The sequence below is a fragment of the Bos javanicus genome, chromosome 27, assembly GCF_032452875.1.
Source record: "Bos javanicus breed banteng chromosome 27, ARS-OSU_banteng_1.0, whole genome shotgun sequence".
NCBI lineage: Eukaryota > Metazoa > Chordata > Mammalia > Artiodactyla > Bovidae > Bos > Bos javanicus.
The window spans coordinates 42,213,554-42,235,709 of NC_083894.1; the positions used below are offsets into that span (position 1 = coordinate 42,213,554).

The window sequence follows — 22,156 nt, forward strand, 5'->3', positions numbered from 1 at the left end:
GGGAGGGGAATTGGCAGGAAAGAGGCAGAAAGGAATGTTCAGGGACGAATGAAATGTTTTACATCTTGTTTTGGGAGGTGGTTACACAGATGGACGCAACTGTCAAAATTCATCAGAATCAACATCCAAGATCTGTGCATTTTTACGGCATGTTTAGAAAGTTTGAAAGAAGTGTGAAAAAAAAGAATTCAAGAGTCTCTTACATTAAATTGTTATTAAATATGTCTTTGAAAAAGTTTTATGGGCTTTGGGGTTGGCGGGCCTGGGTTGAATTCCAGTTCTACAACTCCCAGAAGTAGGATGCTGGGCGAGTTCATGAACCTTTCTTAGCCGCCCTTTTCTCACCTATAAACCAGGGGTAAAAACCGTCTTCAGCCCATAAGGGCTTGTGAATGTTTCCCGCAAAGCTCTCAGTCATGGATGGGCGAGTGTTGCGTTCCTCTGCTTCCCGGAGCATTTTGAGGTCCATTGTGGCAGGCTGTCCCCATGCCCGCCATCCCGAGACCTTACCTCCAGGCCATTCCGCCATCCCCAGAGGCTCTCCTGGGCCCTGGGGTCCCTCGCATCTCGGCACCGCTGAGCTCAGGCCCTGCCATCTCCGGCAGTTTCCAGCGGGTTCTGCTGCCTGCACTCCAGCCGCTCCTACGTCTGCTGTGGACAGAACCCTCCTGCTGGTTCCCGCCCCTATGAACCTGGGCTGGCCTCACCCAGCATCTTTGTTCAGTCGTCTTTCTCCATGGAATAGAGTCGTTTCCATTTCTTCCGTGTCTCAAGGACCAGGAAGCCTTCCCTGATCCTCTAGCGGGCGATGACTCCTAGCAGAGTTAGCAGAGGCAAGAGAAAACTCTTTTCTTTTTTAAACAACAGTGTCATCTTTATTTTTAGGAATTTATTGGTTTCATTTGATGATCAATAATCAAGTTACAATTGTGGAGACCAGATACATTACCAAGATCCTTGTAGTTAAGCATTCATCATTTTTAAGAATTTGTGTGCAGTAATAATATTCATATTTTACCATATTTGACAACAAAATAACATGCATAAAAGATTCTCTTTAAAACTAATAATTTTTGCAAAAGTAAAAAGATCTGATTATATATGCTATTTTTTAAAAATTTAATGGAAAAGAATCCAAAAAAGAATATATATATATATGTAGGTATATATGTTATTTCATTATAGGCTATTACATAATATGGAGTAGAATTTCCTGTACTATACAGTAGGACCTTGCTATTTATCTATTTTATTTATTTTCTAAAAGTTAATTTATCTATTTTAGTTGGAGGATAATTAGTTTACAATATTGCGATGGTTTTGCTATACATCAGCATGGATCGGCCACAGGCATACACAGTGTGTGTGTCCCTTAACCCGATCTCCCAATTTACTTCTCCCCCGCTTCCCTCTTTGGTAGCGGTGAGTTTGTTTTCTATGTTTGTAGGTCTATTTCTGTTTGGTAAATAAGTTCATTTGTAAGAAATTTTCAGACTAAGTAAAGCGAATGAGACGGAGAAAGACAAATATCATACAGTGTTGCTTACATGTGGAATCTAAAAAGAAAAACATGCAAGAGAAGGTTCCAGAGAGGCCAGCTCAGGCGTCCCACACCAGCCGCCAGGAGGGGGTCTCAGCGAGCTTCGTCCGGGCGCTGAGCGTCACCTGCTCAGACCTCTCGGCCCGCGGCGTCGGGGCCTGGACGTGGGGAGCTGCGCTGGGGCCACAGGGATGCCCCCAGAGCAGCCCTGCGCCCCGCTATTCTGACCCCAGCCCCCTGAGGCGTCAGGGAGACGCGGGTTATTCTGAGCCGCGCCGCCTGCTCGCGTCCCAGGCGGCCCCGCTCCCCGCTCCCCGCTCCCGGGCCGTCTGAGCCCGCAGGGCCTCCTGAGGGGCCGCCAGTCACTCTAGGGGACCCCAGCACAACCTCACAAAGCTCGACCGCAAGAACCTCGTTCCCAAATGAGGTTCCGCAGGTTCCACCGGGTTTAGGACTTGCACCCCTCAGGTTTGGAAGGACACGATTCAGCGCATCGTGTTCCTCTGACTGCAGTCATTGCTTCTCCCTTTTAAAAATGATTTTATTTATTGATTTTTGGCTGCGCCGGGCCCTCTTCGCTGCAAGCAGACTCCCTCTGGCTGTGGACGGTGGGGCTGCTCTTCGGTGCGACGCTCCGGCTTCTCACTCCTGCGGCTGTTGTCCTCGCTGAGCACAGGCTCTGGACCCCGGGCTTCGGTAACCGCGGGCCTCGGGCTCAGCTGCTCCATGGCGTGTGGGACCTTCCTGGAGCCGGGAACTGAACCCGCGTCTCCTGCACTGCCGGCAGGTTCTTATCCTGGGACAGCAGCGAAGTCCTCGTTCATCTTCCTTTCCTTCCCTCCTTTCTGTTTTTTATTTTTTTAAACTTTTTGGCATGCGGTTAGTTTCCCAACCAGAGATTGAACCCACGCCCGGGCAGTGGAAGCCCAGAGTCTTAACTGCTGGACTGCCAGGCAAGTCCCGAACTCGAGTCACATTTAAGGCCACCTCTGTGACGGCTCTCCTGAATAGCCTGCACCTGTACTACTATTTGCTATTGCCTCTGATTTATTTATTTTTATCAAGACCATAATACTCCATACCATAAATGGAGAGCCAGGATCACACAGCATGAGGCTGTTAATGGTAAACAGAATACACCAATATAGTAAACAGAAACACACAACTATTAAAATCAGTTTTGTCCGCAAATTACCCCGAATCATTTTCCTATCTAGCCCCTCTGGCTGGAAACGCCCTGTGGAAAACACATTGTCTAACCTGGATGGGGGCTGGCAGGCATTTGGACAAATAACCCCAAAATCGGAGCAGGAAGGCAGCCTCCACATGAGCGTTTCAGGCTCTCTGGGCGGTAGGGGCAGAAGCTGTGTCTGCCGGGCCTGTAGGGGAGCCCGCCCTGTGTCCACACAGGACCACAGATCAGAGCCTCTGAGCGACCTTACAAGTCACTTCTACACTTTGTAGAAGAGGAAAAGGAGCCACAGAGAGGTGAAGGCCAGTCCGTGCCAGGGCAGGGCCGGAACCCATCCTCTCACTTGAGTTCAGTTAGCCCTTTGGTGGCCTGGAGCCTCTAGGGCCCGAGCCAGCGCCCATTTCTTGGCATCCTAAAATTAGTCAGAAACGAGGTTTGCAAAAAAAAAACAAACAAACGAAAACAGAATACCTCCCCCGCAAACCACGTGAAACTAACACAGCTTGTAAATCAATTACTCTTCAATATAAAATAAAAATTAAAAAAAAAAGAGCTCTGCACATCTGTGCTCCATCTTCGTGGGTGACAAGGCCGACCTGGTGTTTCCAGCGTCTTTATGAGCTCATTTGTGCTATTATTATCCAAAGGCAAGGCGTTCTTTGGGTGAAGATGGTCCACCTAACTGCCCTCCGAGTGTCTGCTGGAGAGAATTCTGTATTTGTTGGGTGGTGGCTTGTATTTTCTGAAAGTATGGCAGTTGCATATGGTTAAAATTCACACGATGCTAAAGGAAGCTGGTAAAATGCTTTCTTCCCAGTTCCAACCTATAATATCCTGACCCCCTTCCTGGAAAGCAGCGGCTGTTATGGCTTCTTGTGTCCTGCTGGAGATAGGAAGGTGGGGTGAGCTTTAAACAGAAGCACCTGTGAAATACCTGAAATAAATTTCACCAGAGCTAATCATTTTGGGAAAACTTGTGAATCTCCACTGATCCAGGGTTTCTGCTCTGTCCCTATTAGACTTTTCTCTTCCTTTTTTTTTTTAACTGAAAATGTTTTATTGGAGTGTGGCTGATTTGCAATGTTAGTTTCCGGTGCACTTTTCCCCTTTTAATTCAGTTTTTAAAAAAACATTAAAATTTTTTATTTGCTTGATTTTGGCTGCCCTGGGTCTCCGTTGCTGCACATGGGCTTCCTCTAGTTGCAGCGAGCAGCGGCTCCTCTCTAGTCGCCATGCAAGGGGCTTCCCGTTGCAGCAGCCCCTCCTTGTGGCGGAGCACCGGCTTGAGGGCCCCTGGGCTTCAGTAACTGCAGCACTCGGGCTCAGCAGTTGTGGTGCAGGAGCTCAGTTGCTGCGGCACATGGAATCTTCCCAGACCAGGCATAACCTGAGTCTCTTGCGTCTCCTGCATTGGCAGACAGATTTCTTTACCACTGAGCCACCAGGGAAGCCGGTAACTCAGTCTGAACCCTTTCCTATTTCTGGGTTAAGAACGCAGGATAGGAACAAGGCGGGTGTTTTCCCTTCCAGCGGGTAGACAGGCACGTGGCTGGAGGGAGGCCGTGTGCCTGCCTGGGGCCCAGCTCACCGGCTCCCATGCCCTGGCTGGAGCTAGTCACCTGGCCGTCCCCATTCGGGGGACAGAACGTACCTGGTGTTGGGCGACTGGTTCCTGGCGGGATGTACTTGGCCTTTTATCTCTGCGGGTCCTGCATCTGGACACAGTTTAGGGATGGGACACAGGCAGACAGTGCATGAGTTCAACTTAAGATACAGTTTGCTGCGCCCGTGGGGTTTCCATGCACCCATCCTTGGGAGGAAGGTGGAGATGCGGAGCTGGTGTTTGCAAGAGACACTGGGTGACGGACATCAAGGTCGTCAGGAAGCACGTGAGATGAGCGAGGAGATCCTCCCAGGAGGGAGAAGGCGAGACGACAGGGCGGGAAACATCGGAGTGTGGACACGTTCGGAAGGTGAGCCCAGAGGGAAGGGAGCTTTGGGAGCGGGGTTATAGCGTGGGGGGCTCCGGGGGTGTGAGGGGGGCTGCCAGGAAATGCTGTCGTCTCTGGGGTCAGTGGGTGTGCCTGAGGGAGTGCGTTCAGGAAGGCAGCAGAGAGGGAGCCAGATTGTCTGAGTGTGCGTGTGCGTGTCAGAGAGAGGGAGACACACACACACTCTACTTCTCCCGCTCCTCTCTGCCCTGGTTCGGGCCTGCGTGGCTTCAGGAGGCTGGACGGGCCAGGTCTTTACTCTGAAGCCTGGCATTTCTGTTGAGAGCGCCAGTGCCGCCTGCTGAGGGCGACTCGACGGGATCCGCAGCAGGGGAAAAGGAGGGTGACGTTTTAGTTTCATCCAGCCTGACACACAACCGGCGGCGAACTCAACGGGATCCACAGCAGAGGAAAAGGAGGGTGACGTTTTAATTTCATCCAGCCTGACACACAACCGGCTGCGAGGGGTGCGCCGTGATTCTGAACCGTGAACATGTTGACACGGTATTTCATGGAATAGAGACATGTTCTGGCCAAATGGGCCGCAAAGTGAATAAACATTATTTTTCTACTGAATTCAGCTAGAAAATGACTAGAAATCGTCCCATGGAGACTAGGGCGGTGGGGGGGGGGGGGGTAAGACAAGAAAGTAACAAGCACAAACCAGCCGCCGGAAGGCAGAGAAGGGCTGCGGAGCTGCTGATAGCTGGCTCCAGGGTGGGGTCTGTGCCCGACCCTGTGGCTGACTGGGGGGCCGGGGACCCCGGAACTGGCTTCTGGTTAGGTCTGTGGCCGGGGGACCAGCTGGCTGGCCTGGTGTCTGGCTGGGTGGCTGGTTTACTGTCTGGCCTGCTGGTTGACCAGGTGGCTGGTTTGGTGGCTCCCTGGGTGTGTGACTGGGGGGCTGGCCTGGTGTCTGATCGGGTGGCTGGCCTGCTGGTTGACCAGGTGGCTGGCTTGGTGGCTCCCTGGGTGTCTGACTGGGTGGCTGGTTTACTGTCTGGCCTGCTGGTTGACCAGGTGGCTGGTTCAGTGGCTCCCTGGGTGTCTGACTGGGTGGCTGGTTTCATGTCTGGCTGGGTGGCTGGCCTGCTGGTTGACCAGGTGGCTGGCTTGGTGGCTCCCTGGGTGTCTGACTGGGTGGCTGTCTGGCTCCGTGTCCTCCAGACGGACTGGAGGGTCCCCCTCACTTCCTCCTGCTTTGTCCCCCTTGCTTTCCTCCCAAGGCTCTCTCAGACCTGGTGGAGCTACATATAGTATTTTGCTTGACCTGAGGTCCACTGAACACAAGTTTTCAGGGTTCTGGTTGTGTAAACACAGTAATTTCTTCCTTCACTAGCTGGGAGGTCTGCAGTGAGGGCCACCGCGTTTCCTTGGGCTGGGAGATGGTGCCCCAGGGGTTTCCACGCCTGGTTTTCACAGCCACACAGGTCTGGGCTTGTGACCCAGCTCTGCTGCTGAGCAGTTACAGGAGTCTGGATCTACTGGAATCTTTGGTCAGTTTCACATCTATGTGATGAGAGTAACACACATCTTGGGAGATTATAGCAATGGCTGAGTGAGATTATACATCACATACGTATATTCACACAGTGTTTTCCACAGCCTGTGCTGAAGGAGGGGTCACCACTGAGATGATAATGACAATGATGAGGATGAGACATCACCCTTTTAATCCAGCAAACAGAATTAAAATGAGCTTGTGAAGAAGAAACAGAAGCCCTAAATGTTCCACTACAGAAATCTACGTTTGTTGTCCAAAGGCACACAATTTTCACAGACTTCTACAATCTCAAGCCTTTCACAACTACTACTTATAAAAGAATTTTACCCCCGTCAGAAGGCCAAGATTTTTTTTGTCATCTACAGATAAGAAATGCTACCATATGCTTGATAACTCCCACTCCAGCAAGCAGGCTGGGCTCCACAGCTGCCTGAATTCTCTGGTTGGGCTCACTGGCTGCTATGTTCAGTAGTGGCCATAAAGAAGAATGAAATAACGCCACGGGCAGCAACGTGGACGGACCTCGAGATGATCCTCTGTAAGTGGAGTCAGAGAAAGACAAACATCACATGATGTCGTTTATATGTGGAATCTAAAAAATGGTACAAATGAACTTATTTACAGAACAGAAATACTCACAGATGTAGAAAACAAACTTCCGGTGACCAAGTTGGGGATGGTGGTGGGGGAGGGGTAAATTGGGAGGCTGGGATGGGCAGACATTACCCCACGTAAAGCAGATGACTAGTAAGGCCCTCTCCTCAGTACTCTGCAATGATCTACATGGGAAAAGGACCTAAGAAACAATGGTTATATGCATTTGTGTAACTGACTCACTGTGTTGTGCCCCTGAAACTTACACATCTGAAACCAACCACACTCCAATAAAATTTTTTAAAAAATCCACTCGAGAGAAAAAAAGAAAAAAGATAGGAGGTCACATTATCTCCTCTGTTCTCCGGTCTGGGCCCGTATATGAGAGATCTTTTAAAATTCAGGAATTTGCCTTTTCAAAAAATCCTATTGAAAGGCGTATTATGTTTCAGACCACTCATTAGGAGTAAGCCTCCTCGTAGGAAGGCAAACGCACTTGAAGCCAGGTTTGAAGACGTAAGGAAAGGTCGCAATTAGCTTCAATTACTCACATTTGTTTCCAGAGCAGGGACTGAGAGAAGGTGGCCGGATGTGAAAGACAGAGAGTGGCATATACAGGAATGCTGCCAGCCATGGAGGGCACATCTTCTTTCAAAGTTTTAACTGGAGGATGATTACTTTACAGTGCTGTGCTGGTTTCTGCCATACATCAAACATGAATCAGCCACAGGTCTGTGTGTGTCCCCTCCCTCTCGAACTGCCTTCCACTCCTTCCCACCCTGCTGCGTTGTCACAGAGCACCGGTTTGAGCTCCCTGCCTCATACAGCAGATTCCCACTGGCTGCCTACTTTACATCTGGTACCGTATACATTTCAATGCTACGCTCTCAAATCATCCCACCCTCCTCTTGCCCCACTGTATCCTGTCTGTTCTTTATGTCTGCAAATAGGATCGTCAGTACTTTCTGGATTTCACATATATGCATTAATATTTGTTTTTCTCTTTCTCACTTCATTTTGAATGATAGGCTCCAGGTTCATCCATCTCATTAGAACCAACTCAAACATGTTCCTTTTTTTATGGCTGAGTAATATCCCATCACATATATGTACCACAGCTTCTTTATTCATTCATCTGTCGATGGATATCTAGGTTGCTTCTATTGAGGGCACATCTTTTCTAACAGGATCTCTGTACATTGAGTAAAACGCAGCTTCCTCAAATAGTGTTTCTGTGGAAGCAACCAGCCCTGTGTGATACATAAGACTTTTGCTTAAATTCAGTCCTGGCACAAAAGCTCCTGTGGGTCTCAGACCAAGGGCGTCCCTGAGACACGGGCCTTTCTGTTTTAAAGGGGAAGTCCCACCAAACTGGGGTAAGCCTGACCCCCTAATGCTCATCGTCAGCGCTCCTGGTGAAATGTGAGTGTGAAAGAGGAGATAGAATGTCCCAGGCCCAGGGGACCGGGAGCTCCCCCGGGACAGCCTGGATGTGGGAGGTGCTGGCTACCACAGGAGGTCCTTGGATGTCGGCCTCAACTCCCAGATCCTATGCAGCAGGAAGTGCTCAGCCTGCAGCAGACGTCCTCTGAGGACGAGGACGGGGTGCCAGGTGCCTGTGTGGGGTGACCATGCCGCAGGCCTGCAACCTTACAGAGGGGACGTGTTTACATGTGTAGGTCAGAATCCTCTTGTAGGGCTATTTTGTACAATTTCAACTGCTTTCTGTATTAATTACAAACATATTTCTTTTTTAAAAAAGACTGCATAAAGTATCAGATCAGATCAATCAGATCAGTCGCTCAGTCATGTCCAACTCTTTGCGACCCCATGAATCGCAGCACGCCAGGCCTCCCTGTCCATCACCAACTCCCGGAGTTCACTGAGACTCACGTTCATTGAGTCAGCGATGCCATCCAGCCATCTCATCCTCTGTTGTCCCCTTCTCCTCCTGCCCCCAATCCCTCCCAGCATCAGAGTCTTTTCCAATGAGTCAACTCTTCGCATGAGGTGGCCAAAGTACTGGAGTTTCAGCTTTAGCATCATTCCTTCCAAAGAAATCCCAGGGCTGATCTCCTTCAGAATGGACTGGTTGGATCTCAAGTATGGACTGCTGTTATTGCTTTATTGATAGTTTAAGCAAAACACAGGTGATTTACACCATTGTGTGAGTTACTGCTGTGGTGTGGTGATGGTGTAGTCACTCAGTTGTGTCCAACTCTTGTGACTGCATGGACTGTAGCCCTCCAGACTCCTCTGTCTATGGGATTTCCCAGGCAAGAATACTGGAGTGGGTTGCCATTTTCCTTCTCCAGGGGATCTTCCCAGTCCAAGGACTGAACCCGCATCTCCTGCATTGTGGGCTATCCTCCACATTGCAAGCAGATTCTTTATTGCTGAGCCACCGGGAAAGCCCAGTTTCTGCTGTACAGCAAAGTAATTCAGTTCTACACATGTAGTTCTACACATGTATACATTCTTTTTAAAATGCTCTTTTCCGTTATGGTTTATCACAGGATGTTGAATGTAGTTCTCTGTGGCACGCAGTAGGCCCTTCTTGTCCCTCCATTCTATATTTAAAGCTTGCGTCCGCCAACCCCAAGCTCCTCCCCACGCCTCCCTCAACCCCTTTCACCTTGGCAGCCAGGAGTCTGTTGTCTACGAACGTATCACTTTTTAAAGCACAAAGTGTAGAGACATTAAAAACTGCCCAGCCTGGTAACAGTCAGCAGTGTTTTCACTGCAGGGCTGAGATGCAGAGAAACTGGCGGGTGTTTCACGTGGCGTCTCCCCAGGGCTGGGCGTTCATAAAGCAGCCTCTCCAAGACTGGAAGTGCGTTTTGATTTCTCATCTGACACCAGGTCCACATCTCCTTCAACAACTTCTCCCACTTCCTGAAGATGGCACCCCACTGCCCCAAACTGTGCAGACTGTAAGACTGAATGAGGCCAGTTATCTCTCCAGTATGGCTCCGTGGTCAAACTGTGCAGACTGTAAGACTGAATGAGGCCAGTTATCTCTCCAGTATGGCTCCGTGGTTAGAAGAGAGGCGTGTTGGGCTTGGTGGTCGACAGGAGGGGCTCTGCTGTCAAGCCTGGGTGGGAATCTCACTGTGGTACTTTGTTAGCTGTGCGTGACGTGGGGCCACGGTCTGACTCTGTTCAGGCTGCTACACAAGCCACAGGCCAGGTGGCTCATAAGCAACAGAAATGCACTGCTCACAGTTCTGGAGGCTGGAAGCCTGAGACCAAGTGCCAACAGGTGCTGGGTTCCAGTGGAGGCCCTCTCCCGGCGAGACTGCAGCATCTCACTGTGTCTTCACGTGATGGAATGGGGCTTGGGAGCTGTCTGGGGTCTCTTTTATAAGAGCACTAATCCCAATCACAAGAGCCCCACCCTTTTGACCTAATATCCTCTTAAAAACCCCACCTCATAATATCATCGCCTTGGGACTTAGGATTTCAACTCAGGAATTTTTTGGGGTTACAAATGTTCAGATTATGATAGCCACCTGCACCCTCCAAAGCTGGGCTGAGGTTTTATTAGGTAACACATGGCTTGGCATATAGTACATTCTGAATAAATACTTCCTTTCTCCCGAATTCCCAAATCAGTATTCTAGGATAAACTTCTGGGTTTACACTCTCATCATAAGAAGAAAAGATTGACTACTGCATTTGTTGTCTTCAATTCTTGTAGATTCTTGTAGAAGAACAAATGAGCAATGCTTTATTTATCTTCAATTTTAGGATAAATTAAGGCCACAGCCTTCTGAAAGATTTAAGATCAATAAATATCATTTCAAACTACTTTCTCAATGACCAATGGTCCTGCCTCAGTCAAGGATCTGCCAACATTTTATTTAACAAAGCTACAAAAGACGACAACTAGCAATAACTGGTTTGGAATGTTAAACAATATTAGGGTACAAGGCCAATATTATCTCCATAATTACTAGCAAAACTACTTAGGTTTCTGACTATTAAACTACTCCCAAGTCTTATTTTACAAACAGTACTGAAAACTTATTAAAACTGTATTGCCTGCTGTTATAGATTTCAAGTAAAATTACCATGTTATCTGAAATCTAGACTTAACAGGCTCAACTAAAAGTTTCTTGGTCTCTCTGGAGTTTGTCCAGCTTTCAGAGTTTGAAGGGAAGGTACATTTGTTTGTCATTAAGTACTTGAAGTTCATAACACTGAGGAAAGGAGTTTTATAAACTCTTCATATCAAATTGACATAATACCTGAAAATGCCTCATGGAATAGCAAACACGGATTTGTGGTTGGTAGGATTTCCTACTAGAATTGTTGTAATCTCTGTCTCCTAAAAAATACATATTTTTAAATGATCTAAAGTACAGACAGACAGGAGATGTAGATGTAGTATACTGGAGAGACCATCAAAATGTGTATTCCATGCAGCTGATGCTTTAAGAGAAGAAAGGCAAACTGAATTTAAATACTGTCTATAAAAGTCACTATTAATATCATGAGACTGGTTTAATCAGTTAAAAGTAACAAAAATCCATTTAATAAAATTTCATGTGAAAATGAATTTAATGCTTTTAGGGTTGAATTTTTTCACTTAAAGCAATAAAGTCAACATAAAAACCTTATGGTGAGAAAGACTGCAGGCAATAAAACGGTCTGGGTAATTTTTTAAAAATGTCTTGTATTATATTAATTAAGTTTGTATTATTTTAAGTAGAGAAATGTTAAACACACAGTTATCTGATTCTTTTCACACCCTCTATGGTGGTCTGTAACAGGCAGGGACAGGCTACAACTTGTGGGCCAAATCTGGCTACCAACTGCTCTGGTCAATAAAGCTTTATTGGAACACAGCCGTGCCCATTCATACACGCTGTCTGTGGTTATGCTCGCTAGACTTGAAAAGCTGCAACAGAAACTGTATGGTGTTCTGTAAGCTGAAAACTGTATTTAAATACAATGGATGGTAAAATGGTTATTAAAATATCCTTGAGTACACTGATTTCAAAGTGTCATTTACAGTGTTTAAACATCATTTTCTTTAGGATTTCTTTCCAACTGCTAAAAAGCAACAGAAAGTACACCTTCTGAATCAGATGTTTAAGATGCTTCTGATAAAGTTACTAAAATTGAAGTTCAGAAATATTAACATTTAGAGGTAAATACCTTACACTTGTAAATCCTACTGTTTAACAGTAACGAGGTTCCTTAAATGAGACTGAGCTGTAAGGTGGGCTTGTAACTGTAATTAGCTGAAGCAGGAGTTTCCAACAGGCCTTGTCAACACAAAGAAACCTGAATATTAATAAGCACGGCAGTGTGGTTTTTAAGCCACACCACACACGTTTCCTCTGCCTCCTGTAGCTGCAAACTTAAAAAAGCCTGAAGGTCAAAGCCAGACAGACAAACCTTGTCACTGAACGTGCTGACCACGGCTGATACAAGTTGAGTTTGCTTTTTCCGCTAAAACTATAGAGGAAAAACAAACTCCAAACCAAGGGCAATCACTGTAACCATCTTAAGATGAAAAAGAAGGGAGAAATAAAGTCAAAAGTGGTTTAACCCAACGATCAGCCCAGCCCTCAATTTCACTAGAAGCCTATTTTTGGAGTCACATATTTGAACTGTTGCATCAAGAAGGTGGTAACAGAAAAGATGTCCGTACTTAAGTGACGTCCAGCCAATACGCGAAACAAGAGTGATCTGAGACAACCATAAAATCGTCAGGCCACTGACAGCTGGGGAACCTCCTCAGCTGGCAACTCAACTGCAAAGGGACCTCCCAGGTTTGAGATGAAAAAACACACTTGAACCTGTAATTGAATTAGGCAAGCCTCACTGCGCGGAGCGCTGTGTCGGTCACCAGGATACAAAGCAAATGCCGGGTTATCAGAAGTGCATTTATCAGCCACAGTGATTTATTGAGCGCTTTAATAATCCAAGTGTACATCAACTGATCCACAGTCAAAAGCGCCAGGTCCCTAAGAAATGTACAAGCACTTGCAGTAAATCAAAATACATATTATTTTGTTCAATCCAGCAGCCTTCGGTGTGGGGACAGAAGGCTAGTGATAAACAGAATCTTTAGTAATGCACAGTGATTGTGATTGAAGCGTTTGTACAAAATCTGGTTCCCAGTAGCATGCACCCACCGATAAAGACTTCAGTACAAAAAACTTAATCCTAAGCGCTACATGGAAGTAGAAACGAGATAGAATTCTGAATTCGTGTCTTCCTGAAGATCACAGAAAAGGAAGAAGGGTCAAAAGAAAATGGACAGTAAGGAACAAAACCACACAGGAATACAAAGCTTGGTAAGAAAGCTCTTATTATTACAGATCCCACATTGTTCGCACTGAAAACCAAAGTTCCCATCCACGTGGAGGGGGGGATTAAAAAAAAAGACCAGATCTTTCAAGTTAATGGAAATTAAAAAGGGAATAAAACAGGAAGGGGTGGGAGCAAAGGAACAGGAGTGGGGCTGGATGACGCTCCATCGCAAGACGGTTCCAAAGGTAACAAGCCGGCGGGCAGCGCGGGCGGCCCCGCACGGAGCTGCCGCCGGCGCTATGTGGCGTACCGCTTGGTCCACTGTCTGGCCATCCGGTCGTGCTCCGCCCTGTTGGTCATGTACTGTGTGGCGATGCTGCCGACCAGCGGGTCAGCTGCAAAGGAAGCAGAGGCAGGTCAGTCGGGCCAGCGCTCGGCCCCCCGGAGCCGGGGACACGGGGTGTCGGGGCGCGGGCGGAAAGGCTGGAGGCCGCGTGCCGCCCGGAGCAGGGCCGCCCGCCCGGGACCGCATCGCTGCAGCCCCGCCGCCTCGTCACGGTCCGGACAAGGCTCCCCGGGCCCCAGCAGGTAGACACCTGCCGCCGTCCCCCCTGGTTTTCAGGGAGCATTTCCTTCCCCGAGAAGATGCGAGTGGGCGGAGCCTGGTCTCCACCCTGATTACTGCTGGGGTTGGGGGCAGCAGCAAGTTAGTGAGTGGGTGACACAGTGTCTCTGTATTTGGGAATTACCAAGCCGGGTGTGTGTGTGTGTTTGAGTTGCTCAGCCATGTCCCACTCTGCAGCCTCATGGACTGTAACCCACCAGGTCCTCTGTCCATGGGATTCTCCAGACAAGAACACTGAAATGTGTTGCCATTTCTTCCTCCAGTGGATCTTCCTGACCCAGGGATCGAACCTGCGTCTCCTGCATGAGCAGGTGGATTCTTTAAGGCCTGAGCCACCAGGGAAGCCCTTATCAAAGTCATAGGGTTCTCTGTTACAAAAGTAGTGAGGATGTTACTCACAGCTGACAACTCACTGACTTAACCACGTCCTCAAACTTGAACATACTGGAGCTGCCACGGGAGGAAGCTCAGCCTAAGGAGGGGGGCTCCAGGCCTGGAGCTGGAGCCCCCTTCTCCCTGCAGGCTCCCGGGACACTCCTCCACTCAGACAGGATCCAGGGCTAATGAAGACCATTCAGAGCAACTGAAAAAACGTCCTTTAGGTTTCTGGAGATCCCAGAAGGCACTGGTTTCCCTCCACTCTTTCATTTCCCTTCGAATTTTAGTTCCTGTACTTTTGGTGTTGAGAATTTGTGTGTATTAGAGCAAGTGGATAAGAAAGCACCAAAAGAGAAAAAAATGAGCAAAAGTTGGTAATAAATAAAAAAAAAATAAGCAAAGAAGATGGCAGGGTGCCTGCAGTCTGATAACCTTGTAACCTGAGGAAAATCCTGAGTAAGACTTTCAATGTCACAGCTTCTCAATAATCAGAGTGTAAGGGAAGCACCACCTTTTCAGAATCTGCGGAAGCTGACGATAACAGCCTCTGAAAGTCCTCCCAACAAACCCCTGCTTTTAAAAAACATTTTGTTACAGATCTAACATTACTAATACACCATTTTTAGGGGGCTGTTTTTCCCTCGGGGCCTCACCTAGTGAGTTGTGGGGTGTTAGTTCCCCGACCAGGGACTGAACCCGTGTCCCCTGCAACAGAAGCACAGTCCCAAGCACCGGGCCGCCAGGGAGCCCCAAGACTGCTTCAGCTTTCACGAACTTCCCTTAAGCTTGCTTGGGTTTGCGCTAAGCTTGTTAAGTTTCTTACACTGACTCGTTATCACGGGTCTGTTACAAACGTCTGCCTCTCCGCCTGCTCTTTGTGACTCTGGACTTTCACCTGCCCAAAGGGTGAAACTTGTCACCTCAACCAGCCCAGCCAGGGTTCAAGATGACTCAGACCAGCAGTACCAAATGTAGACACAAATATCTGGGATTGGCAAGATATCTTCTTAAAAAATACTGTCTTTCAGTTCAGACTAAAGTAATGACTTTATATTAGAGTCTAAAAAGGGCCAAAGAGAGGTGTGAGTCCCATTTCTGTACCTTTGAAACAAATCATCCAGTTCCAGTTTCGGGAAGGCAAAGAACTTGGGCGCCCTGGACAGAGCTCAGGTCTACACCAGTCAAGTCGGCTGTTTGGTTAAATACACCCAACGTGAGAGAGGTGCAAAAGGGCCATCTGAGCTTCCTCACTTAACCGGTCACGGTAAAGGACTGGCTTAAGTCAGAAGAATGAGCAGTGATTTTAAGGTTCTAATGCAAATGCACCCTCACGGAGGGTGGGCTAACGGGGAACAAGAGTCCGCTGTTCCTTCACAAAGGGAGAGGGAGACAGGTGAAGGACGAGGAACAGGAAGCTCAGGGGTGAGGAAGAGCATTCAGACTATTTCAGCAGGGGCCGAGGAGGAAGAAACCTCACTCACACTGTGCAGACTTCTTTTTGTATATGCTTAAATAATTAGCAGTAAATTCCTTTCAGAGTTCCTTTCACCTTTTCGAGCTCAGTTTTTAAAACAGAAATATTTTTCCATCTGCAAAATTATACATACTAAATATAAAAATAATAATTTACAAAGCCACCTCACACAACACATAAGACAGAAAGTTGTAAGTGAAAACTGGCTGCAAATTCACTGAAAGAAGCACTGTTAACACGCTGACTTCCGTCTTCCAGACTTCTCTTCCAAACATACAAGGAAAAAAAAAAAGGTCAGTCTGCTTTTGCAACCTTTAAAAAAACTCATTATATGGTGAATAACTTTCTGTTTCAGGAATTACATCCTACCTCATCATTTTTATTTTTTTTAATTCAAGTGTAACTGACATGTCAATATTACTATGTTAGGTTCAGGCGTACAACATAGTAATTTAGTATTTTTATAGATTAGACTCCATACAAAGTTATTATATTCCCTGTGCATCATCTTATTTATTTACTTTTTGTAAACTTTTAAAAGGCATTAATTAATTGATTCCTTTTAGTTTTGGCTTCGCTGGGTCTTCACTGATTTCTCTAGCTGCAGAGAGCAGCAGCGTGCAGGCTTCGCACTGAGGTGGCTCCTCTTGTTGCTGAGTGCAGGTTCTAGCACTGGGCTCAGTAGTTACGCCCCCAGGCTCTAGAGCACAGGCTCAGGGGTTGTGGTGGCGGGTTTAGCTGCTCAGCAGCATGTGGATCCACCCAGACCAGGGATTGAACCTGTGTGTCTCCTCTATTGGCAGGCTGATTCTTAACCACTGAGCCACCAGGGAAGTCCGCAACATTTAAAATATTAATCTGAATTAAAAATCAATTTCCTGTTTAGAGATATATGGGTTCTTTCTACTTTTTTTTTTTTTTTTTGCTTAATAAACAATGCTGTGAAGAATATTATTGTGTGTGCATCTTTGTAAATTTATGCAAATCTTAAAAGTATTAATGAAGGAATAAAAGTATAAAATGAAATTTTAAAATCATGTGTTATCAAACAGTTCAATGCTAAAATATTTTGCTGAACAGAAGACAGTTAAGACTACAAGTAACCAAATGAAACTAGGCAATAAATGTGTGTCCATGACAACTGCAGTGCATTTGGAGGAATAAGATACTCCTTGTACAGTATATTTATAATCATGACCTGAGGGAAGATTGACTCTTGCTGTAAGGTTTCATATTTCATGGACAGAGCTACACCAGGGATGAAATAACAGTCTCCAAACATAAATTACTCAACCTTGTTTCTCTATCAATTCCTTTTTACAACAGAAGGAAAATTTCCCCATCATTTTGGCTTCTAGACTGCTACTGCTTTCCCAAGTCTCTATCAATCTCTGAGATGATCACCTGTCAGTCTTCCTCTTTACTAAAGAAAACCCACAAAGTTCATCCATGAATGAGTAAAGTGAAATTTAAGTCTCCTGCATCGTCTGCTCTTTCATTCACTATTTGTCTGAATTTCTGAGAAGAGGAGTGTGTTCACACTTGGCTCGGCTCACAGCACAGGGTGAGGTGATGGTAAGCACTCGATTCTCCTAGCTGGCAGGGTGGTGTGTATGAGCGGGTCCCCGTACAGGAGTCACGGTGTGGTCAACGGAAAAGCACGGGGGTGGGGGCAGGGAACGCTTCTCCGCCATCCGGTTTAGGGACCGGATCCCTAACCCGCGGCACCTCGCCTGTGTGTAAAAATCAGCCATCGCTTTTTTTGCTGGCACAATGGAAGCAATGAAACAGTACCTGAGTGGAGGCTTAAGTCAGCAAATCCCTCGTGATGGGAGCCCCACTTCTTTTTGCTCCTTCTCTACTTCCTGGGCTCACCTCCGCGTCCCCGCAGGGCCAGGCGCAGAGGGCGGCTCAGTGAAAGCTGGGGGCGCCTAAGGGGGCTGAGCGCGCCAACCCAGCCCTTTCCGGGGACTGCGTGAGGCGCTCCTGCGATTCTGGAAGGGAGAGGCTCAGGGAACCCCTGGGACCCTGTCTGAAGGCCCCCCTCTGCGAGGAACCCCGGACACCGGGAGGCTTCACAGCCCGTCCAGGAGAGCGGGGAGACGCGGGTGCCGACTGCAGGAGGCGGCCTCCCGCTGGCTCGGCGGACTGAACCCGCTTACCAACTCGGGGGACGCGGCTTGCTTGACTCCTGGTCTGGGAAGGTCGAACATGCCCTGGAACAAGGAAGCCCGAGGGCCACTACCGCCCGGCCGGGCTCCGGAGCCGGAGCCGGAGCCTCCGGGCCCACGAGCTGCAGCCGCCGAAGCGCGCACCCAGAACCCGTGGGCCACGCCAGAGAGGCCACCGAGGGGGAGCCCCGCGCAGCACGGCTGGAGTCACCTGCACTCGCGCAGCTAGAGAAACCCCGCAACAGCCACGAGGACCAGCACCACCAAAAATAAACTTACACACACCTGGAAGAACAAAGCGGGCGAGAGGCAGCTGACGGCGAGCAGTGGAGGACGGGCGGCCGGCTGAGCCGCAGAGGGGTTCTACCCGCAAGGCCCCAGATCATTCTCTCCTGGATGGTAGGTGGTACGGGAGAAACCACGCGAAAAAGTTTTTTTGACTTTCTTTCCTTAAGAAAACATGTATGTCCTTAAAGAAACAAAGAAAAGCAGCCCAGGATAAGGGAAAAGGGGGGGGGCTCTGGGTCGAGGCTGCCTGCCTCTGTATCTGGGCTCCACCCATAGCAGCACCAGGTCAGAGAAGGGACTTGGTGCCTTGGTTTCCTCAACTGCAAGACGAAGGCAATGGCAGGAGCTGCCCCACAGCTGTTAAAAGAAGCCAATGGACTGAAACATTGTCAGGCACACACAAAATTTCTGCTATTGTTTTCAAAATAAGGACAGCAAATGAATATCCATGTGCATCTTTTAAAAAATATAAATAGGATTATTCTTGAAGACACTCTTCAGATAAAATCCAAAGTCCTTGGCATGTAATTACTGTTGTTGTTTTACTCACTAAGTCATGTCCAACTCCCTTGTGACCCCACGGATTATAGCCCACCAGGCTCCTCTGTCCATGGGATTTCATGTAATTATTAGAGAAATGCCAATCAAAACTGCAGTGAGGTACCACCTCACACCAGCCAGAATAGCCACTGTTGAAAGAACCTACAAACAATAAATGCTGGAGTGGTCCAGTGTTGGGACTCAATGCTTTCACTGACCATGGGTCTGGGTCCAATCCCTGGTGGGAGAACTAAGATTCCACATTCAGCACAGTGCGGTGTGGAATAATGAACGTGCTGGAGAGGGGGTGGAGACAAGGGAGCCCTCCTGCACTGCTGGTGGGAATGTAAATGGTGCGGAGGCTCCTCAAAAAACTAAAAATAGAGCTACCACGTGATCCAGCAGTCTCACTCCTGGGACGAAACTATAATTCCAAAAGATCCATGCACCCCAATGTTTATAGCAGCAATACTCAGAAAACTCAGGACATGGAAACAACCCAGATGTCCACTGAATAAAGAAGATGTGGCACATATATATAGTGGGATACTACTTAGTGAGGCAAAAGAATGAAATGTTGCAATCTGCAGCAACATGATGGGCATGAACAGGATTACGTTTAGTGAAATAAGTCAGAGAGAGACAATTACGTTTAGTGAAATAAGTCAGAGAGAGACAAATACTGTGTGATATCCCTTACACATGGAATCTGAAATATGACACAATGAACTTAATAACAAAACTGACTCACAGATACCAAGAACAGACCTATGGTTGCCCAGGGGGAGGGGGAGGGGGAGGGATGGGGTGGGAGGCTGGGGTCAGCAGATGCAAAGTCCTGCAGAGAGAATGCACACAGAACAAGGTCCTTCTGTGCAGCACAGGGAGCCACATTCCATGTCCTGTGCCAAACCACAGAGGAAAAGAAGATGAGAAAGAATGTGCACATATAACTGAGGCGCTGCTATACTGCAGACAGTAACAGAACACTGCACGTCAACTATACTTCAATAAAACAAATTACAAACCCAACCCAAACCAGCAAGGCCCTTAGCACGGCTCCTGAGAACGTCATGATCTAGACTAATCTTTCTGGCCTCCCCATCCCATGCTGTAACCCGCAATCAGCGGACTCGCAGCTTCTCCAATAGGCCCCGCTCGCTCACGGCTCTCTGCACTTTGCTTCTCTGACTTCCTCTGTCTGGTGGGCTTCTGTGAACGTCTCAAATTTTAGCTCAGACGGAGCCTGCTCAGGGATGTGTCTAGGGGCTTCGTAGCAGGCGTCTGTGCCCCATTTCTGTCTGGTCCGTCCATACCTCTATCACTGCACTGAGAATACCACTTTTCAGTTGCTTGTTTAGCAAAGATCCACAATTCCCACTGGAGGGCAACCCACACATTTGCTCCAGACAACTGTCACTGCTGAGGCCCTACTATGTTCCAGGTCCTAGGGAGGTTGCTAAGCAGACTGCTGCCCTCATGGGACCCTGCCCCGTTCCTCTGTCTCCGCTTCTTGCTTGTTAACACCGTATCTCTGTGAGGATGTATGAATGGATAGAGGACAAGGAAGGAACACACAAAAATAACAGCCAGAAAGAGCAGTGACTCCGTGAGGCAGGTGTCCCCTTTGTCACACTGGCCTTATGTGCTGGCTCATCACAGAACGTTCTTCTCCACACATGGTTAGCAAGTCAGGAAAGGGGCCCTGGAAGACAGTCCAGCAGCTTTGCTTTCATCTTCCTCCTGGCTGTTTTGGTTTTAGTATGCAGTCATTTATTTTCCCTGGACTGGGTCTTCATCGCTGCTCAGGGGTGTCTCTAGTTGCTGCGAGCAGGGGCTGCCCTTCGTGGCCGTGCGTGGGCTCCGGAGCGCAGGCTCAGCTTAGCTGCTCCACGGCACATGGCGTCTTCCCAGACTAGGGATTGAACCCATGTCCCCTCCATTGGCAGATGGATTCTTTACCACTGAGCCACCAGGGAAGCCCTGGTGGTTGTTTTCTTAAACTTTATTATTGAAATTTGTGGTTTGTGCTTTGCCATTTCTTGGATTCTTGCTGGCTACAAACTGCTGCTCCTCCCGCTGTTCCATGATCCCCAGGATGAACATTTATTCCTTCAGCTACTACTCACCAAGTCACCGGAGCCTTTCTGTAGGTCAGCATTACAATGAGGTCTAGCTCATTTTTGTGTCTTTCAGGGGACTTTTCTTCCATGGTTTGGTCTAGCCTGGATTTATTTAAATCTTTTATGAAATTAAAAAGTAACTTATGCTCATTTTAGTATATTCAAGAAATAAAGAAACACATATGATGTAAAGCACACTCTCTTCTTCCCTTCACTTCCCCTCCATCTCTGTATCTTTCCCATCTCAAGGTGACCACTGTTAACGGTTGGATGCTCATTGCTCTAGACTTTTTTCTTTACTTATATTTAAACCCAGTGGGAATCACATGATTCTGCAGCTTGCATTCTCCTCTGGGCCAATACACAAGTTGTGTTTCTCTGATAGCACAAATAGATTGAGCTGATTATTTTTAGTACCTACAGGGTATTCCTTGCATAGTTATTCAGCATTTATTTTTCTATCCCCTCCTGATGCACACTGAGACTAGGTTTGGTTTTTCACTATCAGGACTTTTACTATCTTGTATACATATTTTGAGCACACATTGGAGTCATTCTGGAGGGTGGGTTCTTCTAGGTGACAACATTGGAGCAGAGAGTACAGATTTTGAACTTTTGGTGAATACTACCAAAAGGTCCTTCAAAGAAGGGTGTACAGTCTACTCTGTTTCTGGATATTCTCACCAACACTGCATTACCAATCTTTAATATATATATATATATATATATATATATATTTTTTTTTTTTTTTTTGTCAAGGTAACAAACAAAAATCCTGTCACGGTTGCGCCTTGCTCTGATCTGATAGCTACTGAGGTTTTAACATGCTCTCTTGTTTGCTCACCATTTCCATTTCTTCTCCTGTGATGTGCTTCTTCATGTTTTTTGTCCATTTTTTCTTTACTGATGTGAAGGCATATTTTATATATTATAAATATTAAGCATGTACTTAAGGTCAGCTTTGGCTTCAGTATTCAAAAGTCAAAACTGCTTTAGTTTTTGGAAGATTAAACCGACAAATGCCTCTTTGATGTTATTTTGAGATTTGCTGAACTTGTGGAGATCAAAGATCAGGTTGCTATCATACTTAGTAAACAAAACCATCATTTGGGCTTATTGCTAATATCTGAATACTGGTAATTAGAATACTGGTAAGCATGATGAATGTAACTTGGGACTGAAAATCTTTTTCAGTCAAAGACAAACCATGTGACATATAAGGAAAAGACCTGGAATTCTCTTCACATGTCCTCAGTACAAATGTTCCCAGTGAGATGGATGAGCAGTGATCTACGGAAAAGTCTCCTGGCACAGCAGACGCTGCACGATGGTGCCCGGCAGACTCCGCCACCCTTGGCAACAACTGGTGGCTGCCGGCAGAGGAAGCCGCGCGTCCAGGGACTGTGGGAAGCAGGAAGTGAAGCAAGCAATAAGAAATACAAGTGCAAAAATCTTCTGGGGGCTTCTCA

The 22,156-nt window shown here is 47.3% G+C and overlaps 1 protein-coding gene across 2 annotated transcripts in view; it reads right to left on the minus strand.

The window, feature by feature from the left end:
• Positions 1–13,129: 13,129 nt before the first annotated feature.
• Positions 13,130–22,156, minus strand: part of UBE2E2 (ubiquitin conjugating enzyme E2 E2) — a 372,646-nt gene continuing 363,619 nt past the window's right edge. For both annotated transcript variants that reach the window (XM_061404726.1, XM_061404727.1), the window contains one exon: positions 13,130–13,483. In XM_061404726.1, the coding sequence (XP_061260710.1) occupies positions 13,386–13,483 (98 nt within the window). In that variant the 3' untranslated portion in view covers positions 13,130–13,385. The remainder of the gene's footprint in view (positions 13,484–22,156) is intronic.